Here is a 26,069-nt window from a genome sequence, read left to right as displayed (position 1 = left end):
GGAAAGACAGTAGAGAATACGACAAATTTCGCACTCGCACACCACTGTTTGGAAAAGGCAGTTTAAATTTTCCGTCTGGTACGTTTGAAGAATTCCCATAAAGTCGTAAAAATGAAAAAAACTTTATTCAGAAAAGATCTGACACCGGCCCTCAGACGAATCTATACATTTGCCATTTGCTTTGGGAGGGGAAATTTGCTTTAGTGATGAGCGAGACTTGTCTTGGTTTTGCGGTCTCGGTCTTGGTCTTGCAGTAAGACCAAGACCAAGACCAAGACCAAGACCGCCTTTTGGCCTGCAAGACCAAGACCAAGACCAAGACCGAACCTTGCAAGACTACGCAAGACTCTTGCACTTTTTTGCGTAATTGGTTTTTTATTATTTAACTTTATTTTTTTAGTTCAATAATATATAGGGACATTGTAATAAACCTTAAACAATATCGAATTTTTAAAATACATATTTTGGTTATATTTTTAAGTCGCTTTGATTAAGTCAAACGGTTTGCATTTTCTCAACCTTCAAAGTGTTCAGAAGGCAAGTTTTCAAACGGCGACAGTTCAGTGACAATTGAAATTACTTGTAAGACAAAAAAATGTAATTATAGATAGGGAAATTCATTAAAAAAATGCCATTAAAAACGGTTTTTATATACCAGTAGTTTTCGCTTTTTTGTCTAATAAAAATACTGACACTTATTTCAATTCTTTTCGCATAATCGAGGAAAAATGTAGGTCGGTAAATTTAAAATTAATACCAAAAAATATCATAATAGATTTTAAAAAGGGATTCACAATGCTGTGAAAGCATTGTGGCCTGAATAAAAAATAACTGGTTGTCGATTATAATGTGTCAAGCTTGGTATCGCAAAATCCAAAGCTTAGGTTTAGTTTCTGAATATAATGACAAAAATTCCGATACTGGGTAATTTTTAAAGTTATTTTTTGGATTAATTTTTTACAATCAACGAAAGTTGAAAGTTGAATTATTTGTGAAAATCCCGGATGACAAACGCGTAATGAATTTTACTGATTTCATAGTTGAAAACTATTTGGAAGAATCTAGGTTTCCCCCAGAAAGGGCCAGTACTACAAATAGTACGTTCTGCACTTGAAATGCATGCGAATCATTTCAGTGTGTTTTAAATTCTAGTTTTTACTACCCACATCCAAATATTTTCAACTTTTTAAATGTCATAATGGGTATTCAATCCAAAAATATGTGAAAATAACAGTGTTCACGTTCGATACATCATTTCAATAGGAATTTTACGTCTGGATAAAATTGAAGGTTTTTTAAATTTTTTCTCCACATGAAAAACACAGTTTTGCTTTTGCCTTGTATATAAGTATGTATAATAAATAAAGCGCGTATTTCCTCCAAATAAAATAAAATGTAACTAATAACTTTTTCGTTTTTCTTCTTTTATTTTTCACTTTTTTTTTCTTTTATATCATATGCTATTGAATGTATAAAAAGAAGGTTGTGTCTCAATTCAACTTAAAATTGAAATTTGAAAATAAACCTTTATATTTGAAACATACTTTTTAATGAAATAATTAGGTGAATGTATAATGTTAAAATTGGTATCCGTTTGAAACTACATTCTACATTCTTTTAAAATTTTAAAGCAAAAAATATAGTTTCATTCTTCACATCTTTATTTATTTCACTGTACATTTTATTCGAAATTGTTTGGTTCAAATTATTATTACCAAAAAAGCAAGACCAGCAAGACTCTTGTAGCAAGACCAAGATCAAGAACAAGACCGGCTAGTGCAAGACCAAGACTGCCTTTTGGCTGTAAGGCCAAGACCAAGACCAAGCTTGCAAGAACAAGACCAAGACCAAGACTAGCCTGGTCTTGGTCTTGTTCTTGTTTTGCTCATCACTAATTTGCTTTAGGGAGGCAACTTCCAATGAAACACCAACAAAAAGATAGAAAGAATTAAAATCAAACTACATAAAAGTCGTAAATAATAACTTATATGCATTAATTTCCCTTAATTTTCCTAACAAGCGGGTTTATTGGGTTGAATTTTTCTGCCTGTGATTTAAGTTTCATGTCAGCTAATATATTTTTATGTTTCAACAATTTTTTTCTTTAATTTTAGACCTGGTCAGGGAGGAAATTTCCCCATTTTCCTTTCCCGTAGATCCGTCACTGAAGTGAATTTATTTCGCTCGGCAATGTTTACATTTCAAATTGTATTGATTTTCAACTTTTAAAACAGAAGGATGAAGCAAGAAGAATGGTTATGTTGTTTATGCAATACAATATTGAGCATTCCAAATGAAGATAGATACCAAAATAATAATGACATTAAAAACAAAAAACCTCTAAGACAACATAGGTCAAACGTAAGTAGAAAACATTTACATATTTTGGATAATAAACTCACAAAGATCGCATTGACCCTATACTAATATTATTACTAGGCATTTGATCTAAACATCACACCACACCTCATTTGGTGTTACATGGCAAAAGGTATAATTTTACTACACTAACATAAAAATACCACTTATCATCTCCAAAATGAACCGAGTCAGATATCTTCATCCTATCATAAAGAAGCCCAATCAACGATTTGCCACCCGTAATTTTAAATTTTTGTTCCAACACTTAAACTATCACCTGTTGTAATAAAATATTAATTTCTTGCAAAAAGTCGTAAACCTTTTCGATTACTGACCATGTAATTTTCGAGCCGAAATAGATTTTCTGCGAATCAGGTCGAAAAACACTGAGTTTTACGCTAAAATTCAATATAGTCTCCAGTACACCGTCTTTTGTTTGCATCTAATTTTGAAAAAATGTGAAAACTTTGAATTATCCACGTCAGTCTGTCCGTCTGTCTCTGTCTGTCTGTCTGTCTGTCCGTGAACCTAGGCTAGTGAGAAATTTTACCTAGGCTGTCTGTCCGTCTGTCCGTCCGACCGCGAATATAATTCCTCCGTCAGTATACCAGTTAGAATTACAATTGAGGTGTCAAATGAAAGCTTATAATCCAAGGATAATACTAAAAAATGTGTGAAATTTGACCTAGGCTGTCTGTCTGTCCGACCGCGAATATAACTCCTCCGTCACTATACCAGGTAGAATGATAAATAAAGTGTCGAATGAAAGCTTGTAATCCAAGGATGGTACTAAATGTGAGAAATTTTACCTAGGACTTCCGGTTTTAGAAATGCGACCAGAAGTACTGTTTTAAAGTCACCGGAATAGTACAAGTGATACATTATTCGACGCGCCTTCGCAAGTTGAGAACAAATATATATTTCCGGTTTTATGACTGTCTGTCCGTCCGCGAATACAACTCCTCCGTTATTAATACAGATAGAATGACAAATAAGGTGTTGAATGAAAGTTTATAACCCAAGGATGGCATTAAAGATGATACATTTGACATCGGACTTCCGGTTTTAGAATTGCAACCGTAAGTACTGTTTTAGTCACCGAAATAGTATAAGCGATATATCATTCTATGTGCCTTAGCAAGATGAGAACAAATTTAAAATTTTTGTTTTTCATTTCCGGTTAAAAAGTTCTAACCAGAAGTGCCATCATAGTCGCAGAAATACTACATATAACACATCAATCGAAGCGTATTGAAAAATTGAGTTTGAATCGTTAGTTCCGGTTTTGCAGTCATTTCTGTTTAAACAATGATGACCCAAAGTCATTAGTCATTACTTATAAGTACCAATAAATACCCATAGGTACTTATTTTATTATTACTAAATCGTTATTTAAATCGCAAAATTAATAGTTATTTATGTATTTAGAGCGAAAAGTGATACATTATTGCTTGAGAGTAATAGTTACCGCGCGACGCGAAGCGGAGAGCGGTAATTACTCGAAAACAGTAATGTCACTTTATGCTTGTAATACATACAACATTTTTTTCTACAATTACTTAATAAAATGAAATTATTTTTAAATCATTAACTTTATGAGTTTGAATGTTCAATTTGTTTGTATTGGATGGTGGTATGTTTGCTACGGACGACGCGCGTTTATCAAACTTTAACACGCTAGAGCGATAAAGTGACGTACTCACTAAAAGTCAACTTTTCGTTGCCATTGACAAGCAAAAAAGTCTTCTTTATCAAGTGATTGTAGAAAAACAATATTTAACCCTTTTAAATTTACCTGACGGATGACTGACTCTGTGATGCAGCATATCTGGAGGATCTGGCCAAACGCCACTGTTCCTTAAAATCCTGTTTACAGAACTCACTGAAGGTATGTTGTGTGGCTCGCATATCCTTTGAGATATGAGTTGCTCCCGTATTTCCCAAGCGAACATTCCGGGATTTTCTTGCTTGAATCGTAGGATTTTCTTTACAACTGTTGGTGTTGCTACTTGCTGAAACAAGAGTTTAAGTTAAATATTGTTAAAAATTGAGCACAGAAATGTAGAAAAGTTATATATATATATATATATATATATATATATATATATATATATATATATAAAGGTGTAGAAGTTATTGGTTCAACGACCACTCGTACGAAATCAATCAAATGAAATAGAGAATGTGGAGAAATCCCCTTACGAATAATTCACACATCCACCATTTTGGGTTGGGAAAATATTTTATTAAATATATATATATATATATATATATATATATATATATATATATATATATCTCCATTATGGTACAAAATATCCAAAGAATAGGAAAAATGTAGGCAACGATATTCCTCAGGCTTGGATAAAAAGCTGAATTCTACCGGGTTGTAAATAAACTAAGTGGTAAAACAAACATACAATTTTTCTCTCCCAATTCTCCCAAGGCCTCTCCCAATTCAATCCAGTGTTGTCACCTAAGGTGTACAGTCTTAAATATGACAGGTTAATTTTAACTTCCTGTGGAACTGTCATTTCTGCTTGTCATCGTTCAGAGGTCCTATCTATCTCATTGTCACTTGCCGTCATACATTCAACATGTAAACAACTCAAATCCACATCTCAGATGTTACCTGGGGCAGATTAGCTAAATATTTTAAACATCCATACTTTATGTAGCTTTTTAAACCAATGTTTCCTTGACGGACTTCTTTTATTGGGCTTTGCCCCTAATATTTTTGTTAAATACTATCTTGGTGGTTAGCATGTACATTGCACTTGAGTATAACTGATAATTTTTAACCCTAGTCAAAATTTCAATATCTTTGTATTATTTTATCAGGTTATATTCATTTTAGGTAAGCACTGATGATGACTGGTAAACCAGTCGAAAACTAGTTATGTGATTTTGATGTGGCCCTTTTGAGGGTTTTTAAATATACCTTTTATACACGATTGTACTGTTTTTTTGTATTACATGGTATATAGCCAACCACAGGAAAACTTTTTCCTTGTGAATTTTTAGATTTAATAATAATTATTAATCCTCCCGTGTTAGTTGAATACCTATGCATTTTATACATGCGTTCTTTTGTTTATATGTCTTTCAATGTCAGTTTGTAAATACATTATCAAAGTATGCTTTCGCTGAATTACTAGAATTTACTTTAACAATGAGTGCCCCAGATTTACTAATCTTGCGGGTGTGTGGTAGTTATTTAGTCAAAACAATATCGTAAAATATAAAATTTTTAAAATTTTTTGAAGTTATACTTCTTTAGGCGCGATTGAGATTGAGGGTGAATTTATATTGATCTGCGCGCATGCGCACACCGACAGTATGGTATTAGTCGTTATACGGGCTCTGATTGAGTGTTGAAATGATCTGTCAATAATAAATAATTGTTCAATATGAAGGTAAACAAATGTATAATATATTAGTTTTATTGTTGTGAGGACAGAAACAAAAAAGTTTATAATTTTAGTGACATTTAAATAGTTTTTAAAAGCAACAGGTACGTAATAATTGTAAATGTATCATAGGTACCTACCTATTTGAACCTACCAAAATACATAGTATGTAATACTTTTATTTACATAATTTGATTACCATCAAATAATATATTGATAATATATTGTTTTCTTACTCTATGTTTTGTTGTATTTTTTCAATTCAAAATCAAAATAATTTAATTTAATTCAAAAATGTCAAAAGCTTAATCCGTTTAGTTAGTCGATCTTTGCACATAATGACACATTGCCTCCGTGGCGAAGCGTTTAAGGCGAATGAACCCCAATATACCAACCGCGCTGATAGCTGGTTCGAATCCCAATAAAAACTTTTATTTTTTTATACATTTTATGATTGTAAGTATGTTTATTATATAATTTTATTTTCAGAAAATACGTATTTAGTTAAAAATTTTCCGACAATTAATGTTCAGAAATCATTTGTGGCATTTTTGATGTGTTTGTGTGTGTTTTATTCTTTTATTATTTTAATTTTTGGCACTGTTTTAATAAAAATGTTTGAGAAGTAGTAAGTATAAATTAGTTTAATATTTAAATAAAATATAAATAAAAAGTATATTAATTTCGTTGAAATCATATAATAGAAGTATAACTTCTTACGTGCGTACAAAGTACACACATTCTTTTTGAATACTGAATTAAATTCCGTAACACACGACAGTGAACGCCAGCAACGGTAGCAGTCAAGAGTGTAGTGTATGGGGACTCGGGAGACTGAAACCGGGAAGCTCTGAGGAAGACTCCAGAAAGGATGTCGAAAGTTTGGCACAGTGACAATAAACGCGGATTGTTGTAAGCCGAAAGCGCTCAGCTAGGAATTATTAAAAATTTTACACACTTCAAAAACACTTTTCTTTTCACTGTCGTTCAATTCTTCTATTGATTTTCTCAATTTTTTCTCCCATTAGAATTGGCAAAATAATAAAAAAACTTATATACAAGTGAATACTAATTTGATATCCCTGGTGTATTTTTATATCAAGCAATTTACGAAGCGTTTGTCCGAGGACAGAGCCCTAGAAACGATCAGTAAACATCAAGAAATAATGCAAATAGAACTAGAACGCCACGTAATTATGGAAATGACACGTTAGCCACCGAACACATGAAAACATTAAGATCATCCTCACTTGATAATTATTTTTATTCTTCGTCACGTTATTCCGCATTATATTCCGTAATATCTGATTCTTTTTATGGTCTGATATAAAAGTGACTTTGCTGATTATTATATTTATTTTAGACAGTGGAACACAAAAACTATCTAAAAAAAATTGAAATACAACGTTAACTGAATCTTCTGGAAGTTTCTGATAATAATTATTAATGTATGTGACAAGTAATCGGTCAGCTACTACTTTTTTTATTTTTTAAAGTTGTGCAAGAGCAATACTGAAAAATACCGCAACCGATGACAACTGCCATCAAAATTGGAACAACCCTTAACATACATAGTAATAATTATTTTATCATAATATATAAAAATAACGAAAAAGTTATTAACGCTTATTTTAGCTATAACGGAATATCGCTTATTTTAGGAAAGTCTTGTCGATACCAGAAAAGAACTATTGCGTTACCAGGAGATAATTGCTAAGCATAGTGATCTTGCGATCATTTCCATAAATATACTCAGTGACATTAGAAGTCTTACACGTTTCATTAAGAATGAAACAACATTGGAAAGACTTTTTATTGACATGTAATCAAAAAAATTAATAATGTGTTTGGCGACTCCCTAGCTGAATACACTCCTGTACACGTCTAGGCATTGACAAAATGAGATGATCGATATTTGGTTGAGGCACCTCGTTCCAAGCAACTTGAATTTCATGGATTAACTGTGCCAGAGTCTGTGGAGGGTGGTGCAAAGTGGACAGTCTCCTCCCCATCATATCCCACACATGTTCGATAGGATTTAAACCTAGCGAACGAGGTAACCACGGCAAAAAATTAAAGCCAGCTTCTTGGAAAAAGTCCATAGTTTGACGAGCAATATGGGGACGTGCGGTGTCTTCCTGAAAAAGGGCGTTTCGACGGCCGTCTAGATAAGGCAGTAAACTGATTTGTAAGATGTCATCAACATAACGCGCATCTGTCATACTGCCTCGAATAAACAAAAGTGGTGATCAGCTACCATAGGTATTAACCCCCCAAACCATTACTCCAACTGTCCTGTGTAGATGCCTCTCAACAGCAAACCCGATATCTCGTCGACTTATCGTCTGGCGATAAGGCGTCGTATGGCGGCGTCTCTTACGACCATCATGCATACCTAAACAAAATCGCGATCATCGCTGAATGCTGCATTATGCCATTCTGCCACCCAATGTTGCCGTTCTCTGCACGAATTCAAACGTTGAGGACAGTGGTAGTGGTCCGCAGTCAAAGGAAGCACTCGTGGTGGGCGGAATGCAACCAGTCCAAAGGCTCAAATGTTACGGTATAGGGTACGTCTAGTAACAGGTCTACTTTCTACTCCAAACCATTGGTCAGCTATTTGACTCGTAGTAGCAAAACGGTCTCTCAGACCCAGACCCAGGAGTCTAAAACGCCTATCTTGATACCCTGTAGTACGCCTCGGTTGACCAGTTGGTCTTCTTCGTGTTCCTCTACCTTCGTTTGTCCATACACGACATACTCGCATAACTGTCATTGCTGTACAATTAACACGACGGCCAATTTTGCGATACGACAAACCCATATCTTTAAGGCAATAATTCTACCCCTGTAAAAATCGCTAAAATGGTGATAATTTTGGTGTCTTCGAACTCGAGGCATATTCTTGCACTGAATACAATTAGACTGAGGAATCATAACTAAAAATTTCTGTACTAACCGGTCTTTATAAATTGGTCTTTTCACAAAAAAATTTAAAGATAAAACTTTATTTTTACAAAAACTATAAAAGATAAAACATTGATATTAGAGAGTTATTGCCACCGGCAAATAAAGGCTCCTTTATTACAGGATACTTTAATAAAGGACAAATACAGGACGGGTCTAAAAGAGTGGTATTGCAAACGCAGTTAAAGAATCTTTTATTTTGACAAATGACATGAAATATTTTTGTAAATATAAAAATAACCTATAAAATTCCATTTGTCGATATAAATTAAAATAAGATAATTGAAGAGTAAAACGTTAAATTTAATTATTTTGTCATTTAAATATGTTTAGAGAACAACATAATAATATTATGTTATAATACTCATTGTTCAATAATATGGAAGTGCAATAAATTGGAAATACTATTTTAGGAGTTTTTAAATACATTTGCATTATGGGTATATGTAATGGGGAATTTCTGGAGAATATATTATTAGGGAATAGTGGATATCCATTCCTCAACTACAACTACCGAATGACACCATTCCAGAATTTTCAGACAGAAGTTGTGTTTTTATAATCCATCACAAATCCCTTCAAGAATTGTTATTGAAAGAACATTTGGTATTGTGAAGAGATTTCCCATTTTACCATATGTAATGAGATGCAAGTTACCTTTTATTCAAAGAATAATATCAGCTTGTTCAGTTTTACATATTGCAGTAGTACATAATAGAGAAAACGTTGAATTACTGGCAAATGAGTGTGCTGTTGATATTGATATAGAAGCTGTGGCAGTACATTTTCAACCAGGAGCTAATCTAATGCGACTAAATTGTGTGTGTGTTTGTTTAAAATTATTGTTCGACATTTAAAGCTAGCGCTTAAACTAATTTTATTTTTATTTATTGGACTGCAGTTTGTTAATACATTTATAAATAAATATAAATATTATATTGGTGACTGATTTTAACTATTTTATGATCATTAGCAGGTTTTAAATAATAAATTTATAAATATATACATACATGCTATTGGCGTTTGATCTTTTATCCATTATGGCCCTCTCTTTCTTTCTTTTCACCTCTGGATAACTAGTTATCAGGAAGTTTATCTGACAGATTAGATACTAATAGATATCTGACAGAGAAAAACTTCCCGTTAACTAGTTATCCGGAGCAGAAAAGACAGATACTAAGGATACTGTTATATAAACTTCCCAATTAGTTATCTGAAAATGAAAAGACCTCTAATCTGTCAGATAAACTTCCCGATATACAAAAAGATAATAGAAGAATTAAGCTTTATGCTGGTTTTTATTAATTTTTTTGGCAATGTTTAAATAAACAAATACTGATGGCATGAAATGGATCACGAACAAGGAGGAATGAAGAAGGAATTGGAGATTGTGTTTACCATTAAACGCATAAAACTACAGTATCTGGGACACATATGATAAATCAGCACCATTGGAACTGTTTCGAATCGCAGCTAGCAAGGTTACGATTGCTATATGATTTCCAACATTCGAAACGGATAAGAACCAAAAGAAGAAGATGGCATGAAAATGAAAGTGTATTAATACTTTTGATTAAAAACTTTATAGATTCTAATCTATAAAAGATTAAATTTTCAAAAATAAATACTTGAACCTTTGTTTTAGTTAACCTGTTGTTATATATCTGTTGAATAGAACTCTATTTTGAATCTAGAATTTTAACAAATCCTAACTTTCATTAAAATTTATTGATCTTATATCTTCAATCTCTTATATCTTCAATAAATATTTATTTCTATAGAAAAATGTAAAATATATTGAGTTTAATAAATGAGTTACTGATATTTTAAGTCTGATCATTGTAATTAGTAACAATGTAAAATTATTTAGGTAATAATCCTTTTTACAACTTCTTGTAATAACTCAAGCTTCAATAAAATGTTCTTTTCTATATTCGTTTGGGTCAAAACATCAATAATCTATATCTCAGAATATTAGAGTTGTTTTTAATAAATAAAACCCAACATACAACTTTAATGATGAAAGTTTAATCAAATATCAATCCCACAATACATAAATTATCAATTCAAAGAAGCGACAAGATAAATTCAAAATACAAGTGAAGTTAGACCTTTCTTCACATTTTTGACACGTTATGTCAAAATAAAGGAACTTTTATTAAAATAAAGGTGTCCTCTAATTTTCCTTAAATACAGGCGGCCTGTATTTTATTAAAAGACAAAAATAAAAGACGCAATACTGCGCATGCTTATATGTCAAAATAAAGGATCTTTTATTACAGGTCGACTTAAAAGACGTTGACAATAACTCTCTTTGTTATCATAGCATGCCTTAAATATAGTCATTGTGCTGCCAAAAAATTAAGTTCAAGAAATGATTCCTTCTGGGTGTCACTTCTAATGTCACTGAGTATATTTGTATGACAGAAAGTTCCTTCTTCGAACGGATCACGCTGCTCTAAAATGGCTCCTACAGTTCCGTAATCCAGAGGGCAGATGGCAAGATGGTTAGAACGATTACAAGAATAGGATAACGAGATCGAACACAGGGTTGGAAGTTCATCCAAGATTGGAAGTTGGGAGTTCATCCAAATGCTGATGCCCTTTCGATACGACCATTCAGTGCCAATTGTAATCACTGTGTTAAATTAAGACTGCAAGACTGTGTGTTGCCCAAAACCTCGAGATGACTAAAGCAATCTCTTTTTATTCAATATTCGATAGGAAGTCTGCTATTAGAAGATGGTCGTCGATTATTGCTGTATATGGTGACCAGGAAGTCTTATACTTACAGACAAGGCGAGACTACGTGAACATATGGCGGCTCTAATTAATTTGAAGAAAATCGTGTGTAATTATGATATCAAAAATTTGGCTTTTCCAATGATAGATCATGCACTAGTAACTGGTTTACGAATTACTGTATGTTGCATTAACCAGAAGAGGTCGTGCCCTTCAAAGACCGTAGACTGTTATTTCTTCTTGAGGGGTATATGCACAGCTGGAGAGTCCTGTAATAGTTTAAAAGCTACATGTTTCGGAAACGCTTATTATTAATCAAGTTTATTAATAGTAAAGGAAACATCCTTAGTTCATGTATTAATTAGGGACATTTAGACTATAGCAGTGCTCTCGTGTGTTTCGCAGACTAAGTGTAAATTGGACATAAAATGGGCGGTTTAAATATAAGAACTTGACTCCAAAACTTTGACCAGATCTTAACTTAGTTATAATAACAAAGTTAGTCATTAAATTACATATTTGTTAATGCTTGTGTTCTTATTTTCCATGTTAATGGGTGGTTCTTCCAATTGAGGGGGCCAAACGTAAAAGGGTTTAAGTGCAGTTTTGATAGTTCTGAGATAATCAGCTTCAAAGTTTTTTGAGTTTTATAAATTCTAGGAGTCATTAAACTAAAACATATCTATTAGTGTACACAGGGCCGTCTTAACCCGGGGGTGCAAGGGGTGCGAAGCATCCGGGCGCCAAGTCCAAGGGGCGCAAGCCGAACTCTTGCCAGGCTCAAACTTACGCTTCTTGTCCTTAAAAAAACTACAAATAACAAAATTATACAAGTTCACTTTCGGTATTTTTTACAAAGGCATTAATGCTTACTACACCTACGATATGAAAATGAAATATGAAACCAATTTAGATTAGGAGCAAAGTTCCAATTCTGCTGACAAGAGTATAATTATTGCGGTTTTGCGGAGCTATATATGTAAAAGCGCCGCATTACTATGGTCTTTTCACAGACATTTTTCAGTGCGTCACAAGTAGTGAGAGAAAAAAAGGTAAGTCCGTGATAATACACATTTATAACATGACATTTTAGTTAAATCTGACAGTGACAGTTGTCAGAATCGTAATCAGCCAAATATGAAACGGGTATTGCAGTATAACCCTTTTATTTGCAATTTGGTATAAAAACAAATCAATTGTGTTTATTGCATTTATAAAATGGTATTTTCTTTGATTTGTATACTCTTATAAATTGTACAGACTATAGTCGTATATATATATAATTCGTAAATCATTTTTGTTCGATTATAGCGCCATTTATCAACAGCTAGAGTAAATGTTAGAAATGACTGTAATCACGGAAGTACTTTTTTTCTGTCACTTCCAACTTAATGCATTAGAAAAAAATCGAAAAACTGTGACGCACTGAAAAGTGCCTATGAGAAAGAGATTAGTCGTTATTTTTTAAAGTTGGCGGTAGAATCTTTTATGATGGCCGAATTTAGTCTTTTATGATGGCCGAAGTTTTTTACCGGTTACTGATACTACCGAACAAAGATTAGCAAATTACTTATTAGAATGTTTGAAATTAATGAATATTGATTTAGATGATTTACGACGCCAAGGGTATGATAATGGGATAAATATCAGAGGAAAAAATATGGGCCTTCAAAAAAATGTTTAGCCTTAGATTAATCCTGGTGCTCTTATGTTCCTTGTGCAGCTCACAGCCTTAATTTAGTGCTAAAATTATGCTGTTAAATGCTCATTGGAAATAACAATCTGTTTTTTCAATTGTTCAAGAAATTTATGTTTTTTTCCTCATCAACATTACGGTTGAATGTCATAATGAATAAGACATCTACCCACTTTTACATTAAAACCGCTTTCAAATACGCGATATGAGAGTAGAATTGACTCATTAAAATACTTAGTTTTAATATGGGGAAAATTTACGATGTATTATCCTCAATTTTTGACAACAACAACTACGACAATGACACAAGAAACATCGCAAGCTGATTGATGACAAAATTAAAGAACTTTAAGTTTATCGGCTCTGTCGTGACATGGTACAATATTTTAGCAAAGGTTTAATATTATTATCAACAAAACTTTGCAAACGAGCGATATCATTATTTCCGAAGCTGCCAAGATGCTTGATCAAGTCAATAAAGATTTAGACAATAACCAGAGGAGGATTTGAAGATTTGCTGTCCCTGGGCTATCCACAATTTACCGCCCTCCCCTCCGCATTTTTTCCTTTTTTATCAAAATTTGCCGCCCCTTAAATTCTGCCGCCCTGGGCTATACCCTATTTAGCCCATATGTAAATCTAGCCCTGTCAATAACCACACTGACACTGCGTTTGAGCAGATATTAATTTACTCAGTATCAATTGCTAAAGAACTAGATTGGGAAACTAAATTTTCTGAAACTGTTCGTCCATATCCCCGAAAAATACATCTCAATCTTAATTACGAGGCTGCAGACGAGCCTCTTTTAGACTCAGAACAAAATGTTAAAGTTAAATTATTATTATTTATTGGACATTGTCATTGCAAAATTAGGTGAAAGATTTGAAATGTTGAGCAAACGTAATTATAATTTTTCTTACCTGGAAAATGTATTGAGTTGGAGAAACTCCGAAGAAAACTTAAAAACAACGCAATGTTTAAATTGAAAAAAAAACTAGCGCATGAAATGAGAATGAATTAGAATTTCTTACCAATATTTTTTATAAATAAAGACATAACCCCACTCGATATTATCAGTTATATATTGTTATATTTCTATTTGATCTGAAAATTAAATTTTGATAATTATAAAAAGGATTCAATTTAATATAAAATATTTTCTATTTTTTCTCAACCACGGGCATATAAATTTAGAACAACCTGTATACAACAAATTGTTATATTTAATTTTAAGAAGTGATTAAACGAAACTCGGGAAAATGCGCTTAGAATAAACAAAGTAAATGGCGCGTACCATTATCGTTGTTCGCGGAAGGTTCGATCATTAGCCTATGCTAAATAAGACTCAGTTGGAATCGATAATAGGTCATTATCGTTGTTCGCGGAAGGTTCGATCATTAGCCGATGCTAAATAAGACTCAGTTGAAATAGATAATAGGTCATTAAATTTTGTAAGTAGTAGAAAGTAATTTTCGAATGGGAATTAACTATTTTTTTTGGAAATCCATTAAGCATATTTAGAAAGATTAAAAATTGGTTTTGAGGAATACTGCGAATGAGAGTTGGTGGTGGAAGGTTGATTTGTGAATCTGGAAGGGATATTTAGAAAGTAGGGGAATGAATGACAAATAGAGAGAGAATGTTTTGAGCTGTCGAGAAGAGAGGTCCAGTAGTGGACGGTAGTGTACGGAGAGTGAAAAAAGCCGGTGTAGTTCCGTGAGTGTGGAGTATCTATCGTGGAACGAGAGGTAGGCCAGGTCGAGGGTAAAAGAACCTCCTTGAGCCAAGAGTGTCCCGGTAGCTGATTGCAGTTTCGAAAAAGGTAGAATACAGCATCACGACAGAAGCAGGAACGAGAGCTATATACGAGCTAGTTTTCAAAGGAGAACATTACTGAAAGCCAGGACGAGGTTTTGATCGCAGCCAAGGATAGCAGGAAACGGGTCTTGTGTGAAGACATTCTCAGTTCACCAGAAAAAGGTCAGTCTCATTTGTTTGGACATGAATGTATGGGTTTTTCGTATTAAATACCACATTAAAAATTGAAGAACATAATCAATAATATCAGAAAAGCTTCATCAAACTTAAATAGAATTGTTGCAAATAAATCCTAATAGTTAAATGTTAATAAAAACTTTCAATTGGAAAACAAAAGGAAATAAGATTCCCATTTGTAAATGTTATGTTTAAGAATAATAAGATCTAGCAAATATTAAGCAGTGATTGCCATTTAAATAAAATAAACAATATTTTGATATAATTGTAACCCATATGTGTGTATTATTTTACTCTTTTCTTTCCTATCCCGATTAGGAACCATTGAGAAATATTTAGAAGCCACGAAAGTAAGTAATTAATTTTATAATTCGCCCTGAGATTGAGAACATATTGATATGTGATCTGGTTAAGTAATTAGATTATTATTAATGCATTGATTAAATTAAATGACATATAAGAATATTATCTCATATCAATAATCAAGATCACAACAATATGTATATTCTAATAATTTACTCTCTGTTTCCCAAATTTTCTAGGTGTCTAAGGATATATTTAACACTTCCAGTAACAGTAGCTGAAGATAAAAGGTCTTTTTCTAAACTTAAATTGATCAAAACTTATCTCTTATCTATCTGCACTCAACAATGGCCCAAGATAGATTAACAAACCCGGCTTTAATACTTAAGTATAGAACAGCAAGTAAAAATAGGTACCACCGAAGTAATAAAAACTTTTGCCAAATTAAAAGCTAGAAAATTTGACTTTGATATGTGTTATAAAATTGATCTTGTTTGAATACTGAAACTACGTTTTTTTTAATATAGTTTAATTTAGTTTAATTAGTTTTAATTTTATCGTAACTATAACCTATATGATCTTCTGACCAAAGGGGGCGCAAAGATGAGTATTGCACCCCGGCGCCGTGTGTGCTTAAGACGGCCCTGAGTGTACATTGTACTTACTATAAAATAATAAAAATGTAAGGGTATATTATTACTCTTACTATATCCTTCCTTTTTTTCAATTATGAAAAAACTGTACTTAATCGGTACATAGTGTTGATAAATGTTCCTGATAAAACGGTTCAAGTGCAGATGTTAACTACATATTACTAATCATTTTTGTCCCAGTTGATATCCACAGTGTAACTACAACTGACACGTTGCATAATACTTAATTAGTCTTCAAAATTGGTCACAAATGCATTATTTATTTACTTGAAATTAATCCTGTATTAACATGTATTTACACATTACAGAATACTAAAATAGTTTTGTGGTAAAATGGTTCAAGCGCACTTAAACCCGTTTATTACTATTTTATTTTTACAGAATACTAAAAATAGTTTTGTGGTAAAACGGTCCAAGTGCACGGTTAAACCTGTTTACTACCAAAGCAAACTGCAATTGTTTTCATTGAACAAAATGTAGTGGCGATAGATGGCGCCTGTAGGGCGAAATATGCTTAGATCAATTTACCACCAAGTTCTAATACCATTTAAGTATGCGAATCTGTACTTGTGAAATTTAAAAAAAAGTGCACTTAAATCCTTTTACTTCTAACCCCCTCAATTATAGTTTACTACATTGCTTATTACGCTCTAAATGGTAGTAAGATCGCCATCCTAATTTGTTGTTTATCTTCCTACATTTTTGTTGAACAGATCTTTCGTTTATTTCTACCACTTTTGATGGTAGTCTTCGAATCTGATTTTGAACCATTTTTTCTGCAAGTATCTTTTGCCAACCCTTAAAATAAATAAATAATAATTTCAATAAATAAATATGATATTATAAAATCGAGTATCCCTAGACGAAAGTAAAGAATATAATAACCATGAATAATTAAACGGAACAAAGCATAGTTAATACCGGCATAAAAAAAACTCATCAGTATTTAAGTGTTGTAATAACCGAACATGCACACAAATAAGAGCAGGTTATATCGCGTTAACATCTGTATTGTCCACATCGATGTTGACTAGCAAAGACAAACATTTCGTGTGCTTAACATGCATCATCAATCATGTATTTGCACACGGGTCGAAATCATAATTTTCAGTATTTTATTTATATTGGGATCATTACCATTTGATGGAGAAAATAATAATATAACTACAGAAATACAGAAATTTATTACAGCTTAATGGCAATGTGTAAATGTACATTATACTGTACATAGTGCGAGAGTTTTTGGATTGAAAAACTAAAAATCTCTATGTTAGGTGAGATTTAAATAGAACATATCGAGATATAAAATTTATTAATGGTGCTATACCTTATGCTGAATAAAATCATAACTACGGCGTGCGAATACCTTCCCTTTTTTTTATTATATATATATATATATATATATATATATATATATATATATATGTTTCTTTAAAACTTTTTTTCCTGAAAACCTTATAAAAGAGAACACAAATACTCTATCCTGGTCCTATATCCTCCTATATATTCTTCGTAAGGATGTAGAGGCGTAATGTATTTTACTTGACTATTTCTGTCAAATTATCTCTTTTCTGTGCATGTTTTGTTTTGCTTCGGAGAATGAGTAAACTTATCATGTTCTTTATTTGGTCCGACAATCGCACTGAAAATCTTCCTCTGGATATTTTGCCCGCTACATTATCTTCGACTATCATTCGTTCCATGCCTTCTCTTCTTCGAGTTATGGGTCCAAAATATCTCAGTATATTTTGGTTCATAGTTGTGGTGAGTCTAGTTTTTATGTTAGTCCTGCTAGAATAGAATTATTTGTGCGATGTGCTGTCTATGGTATGCGCCACATTCTACGGTAGACCCACATTATAATACCATTAAACGCTTCGAATTCGCTTTTTTGATCGTCCGAGTTTCTGAAACGTAGGTGGCGATAGGAAATATCAATTCTCGAACAAGGCGTAATTTTGTATTTTTTGTAATGTTAGTGTTCTTCCATATTTTTGTGAGTTTGGCTGTTACCGATCTGGCCATTGAATGGCCTCGACGGATCTCCTCTTCGCATCATTCACTGTTAGATAGTAATAAAAGAGCCTACGTAATTAAATTTTCTGACCTCTTCGTAACCTGCCATGTTCCTTATCTCTGCTTGGTTGTTTCGGATTGTATCGATGATCATTACTTTGGTTTTCTGTAACAGTGTCATCAGATGTTTCCAATATAACAGTGTCATCACCATAACGTAGGTTTTTGATTTTTCTTCTTCCTATCGTTGTTCCACGTTGCCAAGGACCGGCTGTGATTCTGGGAGTAACAAAGGCTGCAGTACGTCGGACTGTAGAGGACTGGATCCGAGAAAATCATGAGCGATATTCGGAGAGAATCCCAAAGAAACACATGGGAAATTGGTTGACCATGTACAAAAAAGAACAGAGGAACATATGGGCAGGAACAAACTGAGAACAGTAACAGGAATGTTGACGAGCATACACTAGTGAGAGAATTTCTGCATAACATAGCCATTTAAAATGGAGACCTAAACTGCAGAATTTGCGAGAAGGAACAGAAACTGTAATACATGCATATGAGGGGATTGTGAGGCGCTGGATCGCAAAAGACATAAAAACAATTAATTCAGTTTTCTCAAAACTCAAAAATAAAACCTTAAAAGACAATATGTTAAATAATATAGAGTATAATATCCCATGCCCAAATTGCAATCTGCAGTATATTGGCCATTCTTCGAGACGATTGAGGAACTGTATTACTTCTCACAAGAGTGATTCCAGGAGAAATCTATACAGATGTAGCTTTCATGCATTTCCATGAAAACAATCATCTAAAGAACTATACAGAAGCCAAGGAGAAACAATTATTTTAAAAGGTTGTTTCTTGAAATGGCTTTTATTTATGAGACTGATTTAACTATAAACAAAAAATCAGACATCAGCTATTTTAACACATCAAACATGGACCTGTTTTGGGATTTTTCCTTAAAGTCGCCGGTTTACGAAACAATGAATTTATTCCTTTCATATGCACCATACTGTATACTTTTTATAAATGTAGTGTAATAAGGTTAAAACTGTCACTTAATTGTAAAAATTTAATCTAAAGGAAACAAATATATTATCTGCATACTGGCATTAGGGAAATAATGACCAATAAATTGTGGGACACCACTACGTCCGTCATACCTACACGATTCACTGCCTTTATTTGGTCATTAACTGCTCTAATGCTTAAAAATCCTCCCACCCTTCATGGTTAAGTGATTTGGCAATGTCCAGTGGTAGTGCAGCTAACTAGCAAAGGCCATCGGTCGTGACAGGATCACATGAGACCCGGTGTTTGTAATGTCAACCCCGGGTTTATCAGTAAGACACATCTAGAGATGGCTTCCGTTCACCAGGGGCGATTCAGGGATATCCGACTCCTATGTATATTATAACACCGTTTATGATACCATCACTTTTATGATGATTGAACTAACGGTAAATTTGCATATCTTTCTTAGGTTCCTTATAAAATTGGTGTTTTGTTTGCAAACGACAGAGAGCAGATTTAAAAGCTTGGTTTATACCCAAAAAAGTCTACTAAAAATATCACCACATTTTTATTTTTTATGTCGACACTTTTTCTCCGTCACTAGATACCTCAGAAGTCTTTCGACTCGTAATTTTATTCAAAGATAGCCTGTAAGTAATAAAACTAACTAACATCAGTTTTTCTTTGTTCGTTCTTTATTAAATTTTTTTGTGTAAGTGCATTTAGTATGACAGAATTGATTCAAAAAATGACATAACCCAGACATCCAAAGTGAAAGTTATCCTCCAACACCAAATTGTTCTATATGGTCCACATAATGTTCAGAAAAAAGTCACACCTTTTTGTGAGTCGAGTTTGGGGGGGGGGGGGAGAGGGGGAAGAAGTCGGTAAATTCGTAGTTTTTACGTTTTTCGTCAATATTTCTAAAACTATGAGGTTTAGCATAAACAACTTTCTATACAAAAATGTTCTATATTAAATTTGAAATAAAAAATGCCCTATACGTAATCCTTCTAAAATGAACGGTTCCAAAGTTACGGAGGTAGTATAGTATAATTGGTCCAAAAAAGGCCTAACCCATACATCCAAAATAAAAGTTTTCCTTTAACACCAAATTGTTCTATATGGTCCACATATTGTCAAGTAGAAAGTTACACCATTTTGAGCGTCCGGTTTGGGGGGGAGATGGGGAGAAGTCGGTAAATTAGTAGTTTCTTTACGTTTTTCATCAATATTTCTAAAACTATGTTTAAGCGTAAACAATGTTTTATACAAAAACGTTCTACATAAAATTTAAAACAAAAATGGTCCTATCCATGATTGTTATAAAATCAACGGTTCCAGAGTTACGGAGGGTGAAATGTGGAGGTTTTCGATATTTTTTATATTTTTTGGGCAATTGATGATGATTTTGTTGGTGAGGTTGACGTTTCTACAAGGGCTTATCACTAACATACCATCGGCCACTGAAATAGTAAATCCTGTTAAAGAAAATTTCTTTCAATCAGTAAAAATATTATAAATTGCCCAACAAATATAAAAAGTATTGAAAACCTCCACTTTTCACCCTCCGTAACTCTGGAATCGTTGATTTTATAACAATTACGTTTTAAATTTGATGTAGAAAATTTTTGTATAGAACATAGTTTACGCTAAAGCATATTTTTAGAAATATCGACGAAAAACATAAAAAAATTCTAATTTACCGATTTCTCCCCCACCCCCCCCCCCCCCCCAAACCGGACGCTCAAAATGGTGTAACTTTTTACTGAACAATATCTAGACCATATAGAACAATTTGGTGTTGGAGAAAAACTTTTACTTTTAATGACTGGGTTAGGCCTTTTTTGGACCAATTATACAATACTACCTCCGTAACTTTGGAACCGTTCATTTTAGAAGGATTATATAGGGCCTTTTTTATTTCAAATTTAATGTAGAACAATTTTGTATAGAAGGTTGCTCATTCTAAACCGCATAGTTTTAGAAATATTGACGAAAAACTTAAAAACTACGAATTTACCGATTTCTCCCCCCTCTACCCCCAAACCCGACGCTCAAAATGGTGTGACTTTTTTCTGAACATTATGTGGACCATATAGAACAATTTGGTGTTGGAGGATCTTTCACTTTGGATGTCTGGGTTTGGATCCAGTTATACCATACTAATTGTCGTATTTATTAGATTAGTATTTACGCTACACATCGATTTTTAACTGGCGATTTTCATCGCACATCCAAATTTCGATAGTGAACCACATGCGAGAATGGGACATTTCACACACGCCGACCGCTTAATCGGTGAGTGACGATAAATATCGTTCAGCAGCCGGCCGTACTTCCACGGTATTCGCCGGCACTGATTGTTTCAACGGTAAATATCGATGTGTCTGCAAGGAATTGCTATACCAGTCAAATATCGGGCGATAAAAATCGATGTTTGTATTTAGCGTTACAGATAGGTACTTAAAAATCCAAAAATGTTAGAAGTGCCGAAATACTACATTTAATTATATGTATATTAAACATTGCAATATATATTTGCTTTCATTAAACTCCTTAGAAAGACTAGAGCGCACGATTCATATACAATGTGTGTCTTATATCATCACTTTATGTCAACCTCGTACTATCAGCAGTTTTGTATAACACACTTGACCCAGTAATGTGGTAATGTGTCATATAACCTTGATGATATAAAAAGGAGAAAATACGAGATTCGAAACACTTAATAATAGACTGGATAATAGTAATCTCAGTTACTCAGAGTACGGGACATCCCCATGCGGGTGTCGAGTAAATCGCGGTACATCGTCAATTTATTAAGTACTAATTCAAATCATAATTGTAACTTGTAAATAAGTATGTCACCAAGAAAGGTGTAACAACAGGGTTTATGTGTATCCTGACTCTCCGCATCAGCTAATACTTAGGCAAAACGTCTACCTCAGTTAAGTGTTACCCACTGTTCCAACATAAAATGAAAACAATGGTGTCAGTGAATATTATTACATTAAAGCTGCAAAAACCTTCAGACTTAGGATGTACCAGCACAGTCAAAAAAGGTAAGACGACGACTGAAGATTTTCGGATTAGTAAAGGATTAAAACAGAGATGTTTCTTAGTGCCACTATTGTTTACAATATTGTAATATAATTATAATACAAAATATATGGTAAATAATGATGAAAACAAGAAAGATCTCGTTACAGAAAAACTTAGTACTAAGCGTTTGTGGATTCCACACGAACATTGGGTGATCCACATCATTGTCAAATAAACAATAAGTAAGTTAACAATCAAAATACTTCTCACTTGACCACGGTTAGACCATGTAAGAAATGATGACATTAGAAGACTTATGCCAAAGCTAATTACGTGTCAGGATGTCTGAGGGATGTCATGTGATGTGGAGAAATAAAAATATATATAAGGCTGGAAGGGAAAGTACGCATATACAAATCATGTGTAAGACCGATGATGACGTACGCGATAGAAACAAGATGTGACAGAGCAGAAAGTAAGAGGATACTGAGAACATCAGAAATGAGAACGTTGAGGTCAATAACTGGGAAAACACTGAGAGACAGAATACCGAACGACAGAATAAGATATCCCTGTAACATACAAGAAATAGTGCAGTGGGGAAAACAGAGAAGACAATAATGGAATCAGCATGTGACGAGAATGGACAGCAAGATAATAGCCCGTGTAGTCAGAGATTCAAAGCCAACAGGCAAGAGAGCAATAGGAAGCCCCTTTAAAAGGCGGCGAGAGAGTTGGCAGTCAACATGACAGCTACGAATGCAAGCTCAAAATCGGTTAAGAACAGGTCAAGAGGCCTAATATAAAAAGAAGAAGAAGAATTATGAGTATATGATACTAAATGGTCAACAAAAATATGAATTTTGGTCCCAGTAGAAAAGGGAGGCTTCCATGAAACAAATTAGGAGGAATCCGTATTTGAAGCATATCCCATACGTGTCCGATCGAATTAAGATCTGGCTATTGTGCTGGCCACTGTAAAAGTATAATATCCTCATTATAAAGCCATATTGTTACTGCAGTATGTGGCCTTGTATTATTCTGCATGTAACGCAAATCAGAAGACAAATTGAAGGACAATAGGTTCTAAGATACGATCAATATATTGATATTGATCCAAAGTGCCTTCCACAAAAACGAGATCGCTTCGATCATGACAAAGTATTCCAGCCCACATCATAAATTGTAGACCAACAATATGAACGAAAACCCGTACATGCCCGAGGCTCTTTTGTCGATCTTCTCCATATCCATATCTTCTACAAACTCTCACTCTTAGTGAATCAGGGTAGAGGCAAAACGTAGCTTTATTTGTAAATAACACAGAACTTCATTCTTGCAAGCTCCAATGCATACGTTGTTGTGCCCTTATATGAACGAATACCCTGTACATACCTGAGTCTCTTTTGTCGACCAAGTCCTATTCAAATGCTCATTCTTAGTGAATCAGGGTAGAGTCAAAACATAGCTCCTGTCTGAATAACATATAGACCAGGGCGCATCTGTAAAAATATTATGTAGTACATTTGGATGTTGCGAGGTGACTCAATTTTTTTTGCAGAAATTGCTTGAAATTATCTCATAAAATAATAATTGAGTTATCCTCCCACTCAAAGAGGTCCGGAACATTGTTTAAATAATCAAAATGTCAAAAAATGAAGGAATAATTCGATTTTTTTCTTCGTTTTTTTTTTATTATAACTTTAAAAGTATTCACTTCCGAGAAAAGTTGCACTAACATAAATGTTGCCTAATTCAATTTACTACAATATAGAATTGGTTAAAATTTTTAAAAATTGTCACCCTTGTTGCGAAATAGCAATAATTTCGAAAAATCCATAAAAAAACAAGTATTTGCATTTTACGTTTTTTAACCATTCATGCTACACTTAGGACCTTTATATTTTACTCAGAAAAAGTTTATGGTATAATAAAACAATACTGTAAATTTCATTAAGATCGGTTTAATAGATTTTGCAAAATAAATTTTGCAATACAGGTTTCGCAAAAAAAAATCATTTTTCAAAATGTTACAGGACTGAAAATAAAGCAGATAGCAAGTTGAAATTTCTTTTATAGAAGAATACCGTACTTTTTATTTGCAATTTGCAAAATTAAAATCGGTTAACTACCACGGCGTCAGGAATTTTTTTAAATAAACATTAATTTTTGGTGCTACGCGCAGGACAGCGGATACGTTTGCTCTGATTGGGCATTCCAATGACCCTTGATAATGATTGATAAATTTTAATTTTTAGTACATTTCGATATAAAAAAATAAAATTGTTTATTGCAAAATAAAAACACTCTTTCCTTTGAAATAAAACTTTTTTTAGCAAAAACTTTCTTTGTTCATATATTCTAACTTAGAGATTAAAAGTTTATTATTTTTAAACATATGCAATTGTTTAAGCAATATTTATTTCACAAACAATAATCAAATTAGTTTGATTTTTGTGGAATTAGAATATTAAAATACAACAAAATATAGAGAAAGAAAATAATATATTAGATAAAGATTGGAAGAAATTTTGGTGGAAATCGACTTGTGTGAATCGAACACCGCTGTCCTGCGCGTAGCACCAAAAATTAATGTTTATTTAAAAACATTCCTGACGCCGCCCGTAGTAGTTAACCGATTTTAATTTTGCAAATTGCAAATGAAAAGTACAGTATTCTTCTATATGTAAAAGAAATTGCTATCAATTTGCTATCTGCTTTATTTCCAGTCCTCCATTTTGAAAAAATGAATTTTTTTGCGAAACCTGGATTGCAAAATTTATTTTGCAAAATCTATTAAACCGATCTTAATGAAATTTACAGTATTGTTTTATTATACCATAAAGTTTTTCTGGGTAAAATATGAAGGTCCTAAGTGTAGCATGAATGGTTGAAAAACGTAAAATGCAAATATACGTTTATTTGTGGTATTTTCGCAACTATAGCTATTTTGCAACAAGGGTGACAATTTTCAAAATTTTCAACCCATTCTATATTGTAGGAAATTTAATGAGGCAATTTTTATTGGAAGTGAATACTTTTAAAGTTATAATCAAAAAACGCAGAAAAAAATCGAATTTTTCATTAATTTTTTGACATTTTGATTATTTAAACAATGTTCCGGACCTTTTTGAGTGGTAGGATAACTCGATTATTATTATATGAGTTAATTATAAGCAATTTCTGCAAAAAAATATGAGTCACCTCTCAAAGTCCACCTCAAAACAGATGCGCCCTGGACTAATAGAACTTCAGTTTTTTTAATCAGGCACAATAACAAGTTATTGTGGCCACGTTAATCTGAGTCCACGATTTCCATGACCTAACATGGGAAGCCTGAATGGACGCCTGGCGTGCGAGCCAGTATCATGTAATGTGTTTCTCAAAGTTTGGTCACATACAGTAATATTGTGGGTTCTTTCTGATGCCTCTCAGAGTTCATGTGCAGATATATCTACATTTCGACAAGCTAATGGTACCAAATACCGATCCTGTCGAGTAGTTGCACGCTGACGATCTCCATGTGTTTTAGCGACATTAGTAAATTGCTCATATCTCTGCCACAACCGCGAACTCACTCTAAGGGTACGGCCAGGCTTGCGAGCAATTTTTCTTGAGAGATAAATCGTGGACGACTGAGCTACAAAAAATATTTCAAACCCAATGAATATTATTATAGTGGCCATACCTACGGTGACCATATGTACTTATTTAAGTAGGACAGTACTTCTTTTTAAATATTGTCCTAATGTACTTTAAAACCTTTCTAAGGACACGCAAATGTACTTATTTTTTCTAAAAAGATTAATATTTTTATCTTTTATAAGTACCGCATTTATACTCAGTCCTATTGGACA

The 26,069-nt window shown here is 33.2% G+C and overlaps 1 protein-coding gene across 1 annotated transcript in view; it reads right to left on the bottom strand.

The window, feature by feature from the left end:
* LOC126891443 (paired box protein Pax-2) overlaps positions 1–26,069 on the bottom strand; it is a 47,141-nt gene that overhangs the window by 5,684 nt on the left and 15,388 nt on the right. Inside the window, exon 3 of the mRNA XM_050660622.1 lies at positions 4,157–4,373. Within this exon, the coding sequence (XP_050516579.1) occupies positions 4,157–4,373 (217 nt within the window). The remainder of the gene's footprint in view (positions 1–4,156; positions 4,374–26,069) is intronic.

This window comes from Diabrotica virgifera, chromosome 1 (genome assembly GCF_917563875.1).
Source record: "Diabrotica virgifera virgifera chromosome 1, PGI_DIABVI_V3a".
NCBI lineage: Eukaryota > Metazoa > Arthropoda > Insecta > Coleoptera > Chrysomelidae > Diabrotica > Diabrotica virgifera.
The sequence above is the reverse complement of the archived record's forward strand: the minus strand, read 5'-3'. Positions and strand labels throughout refer to the sequence as shown.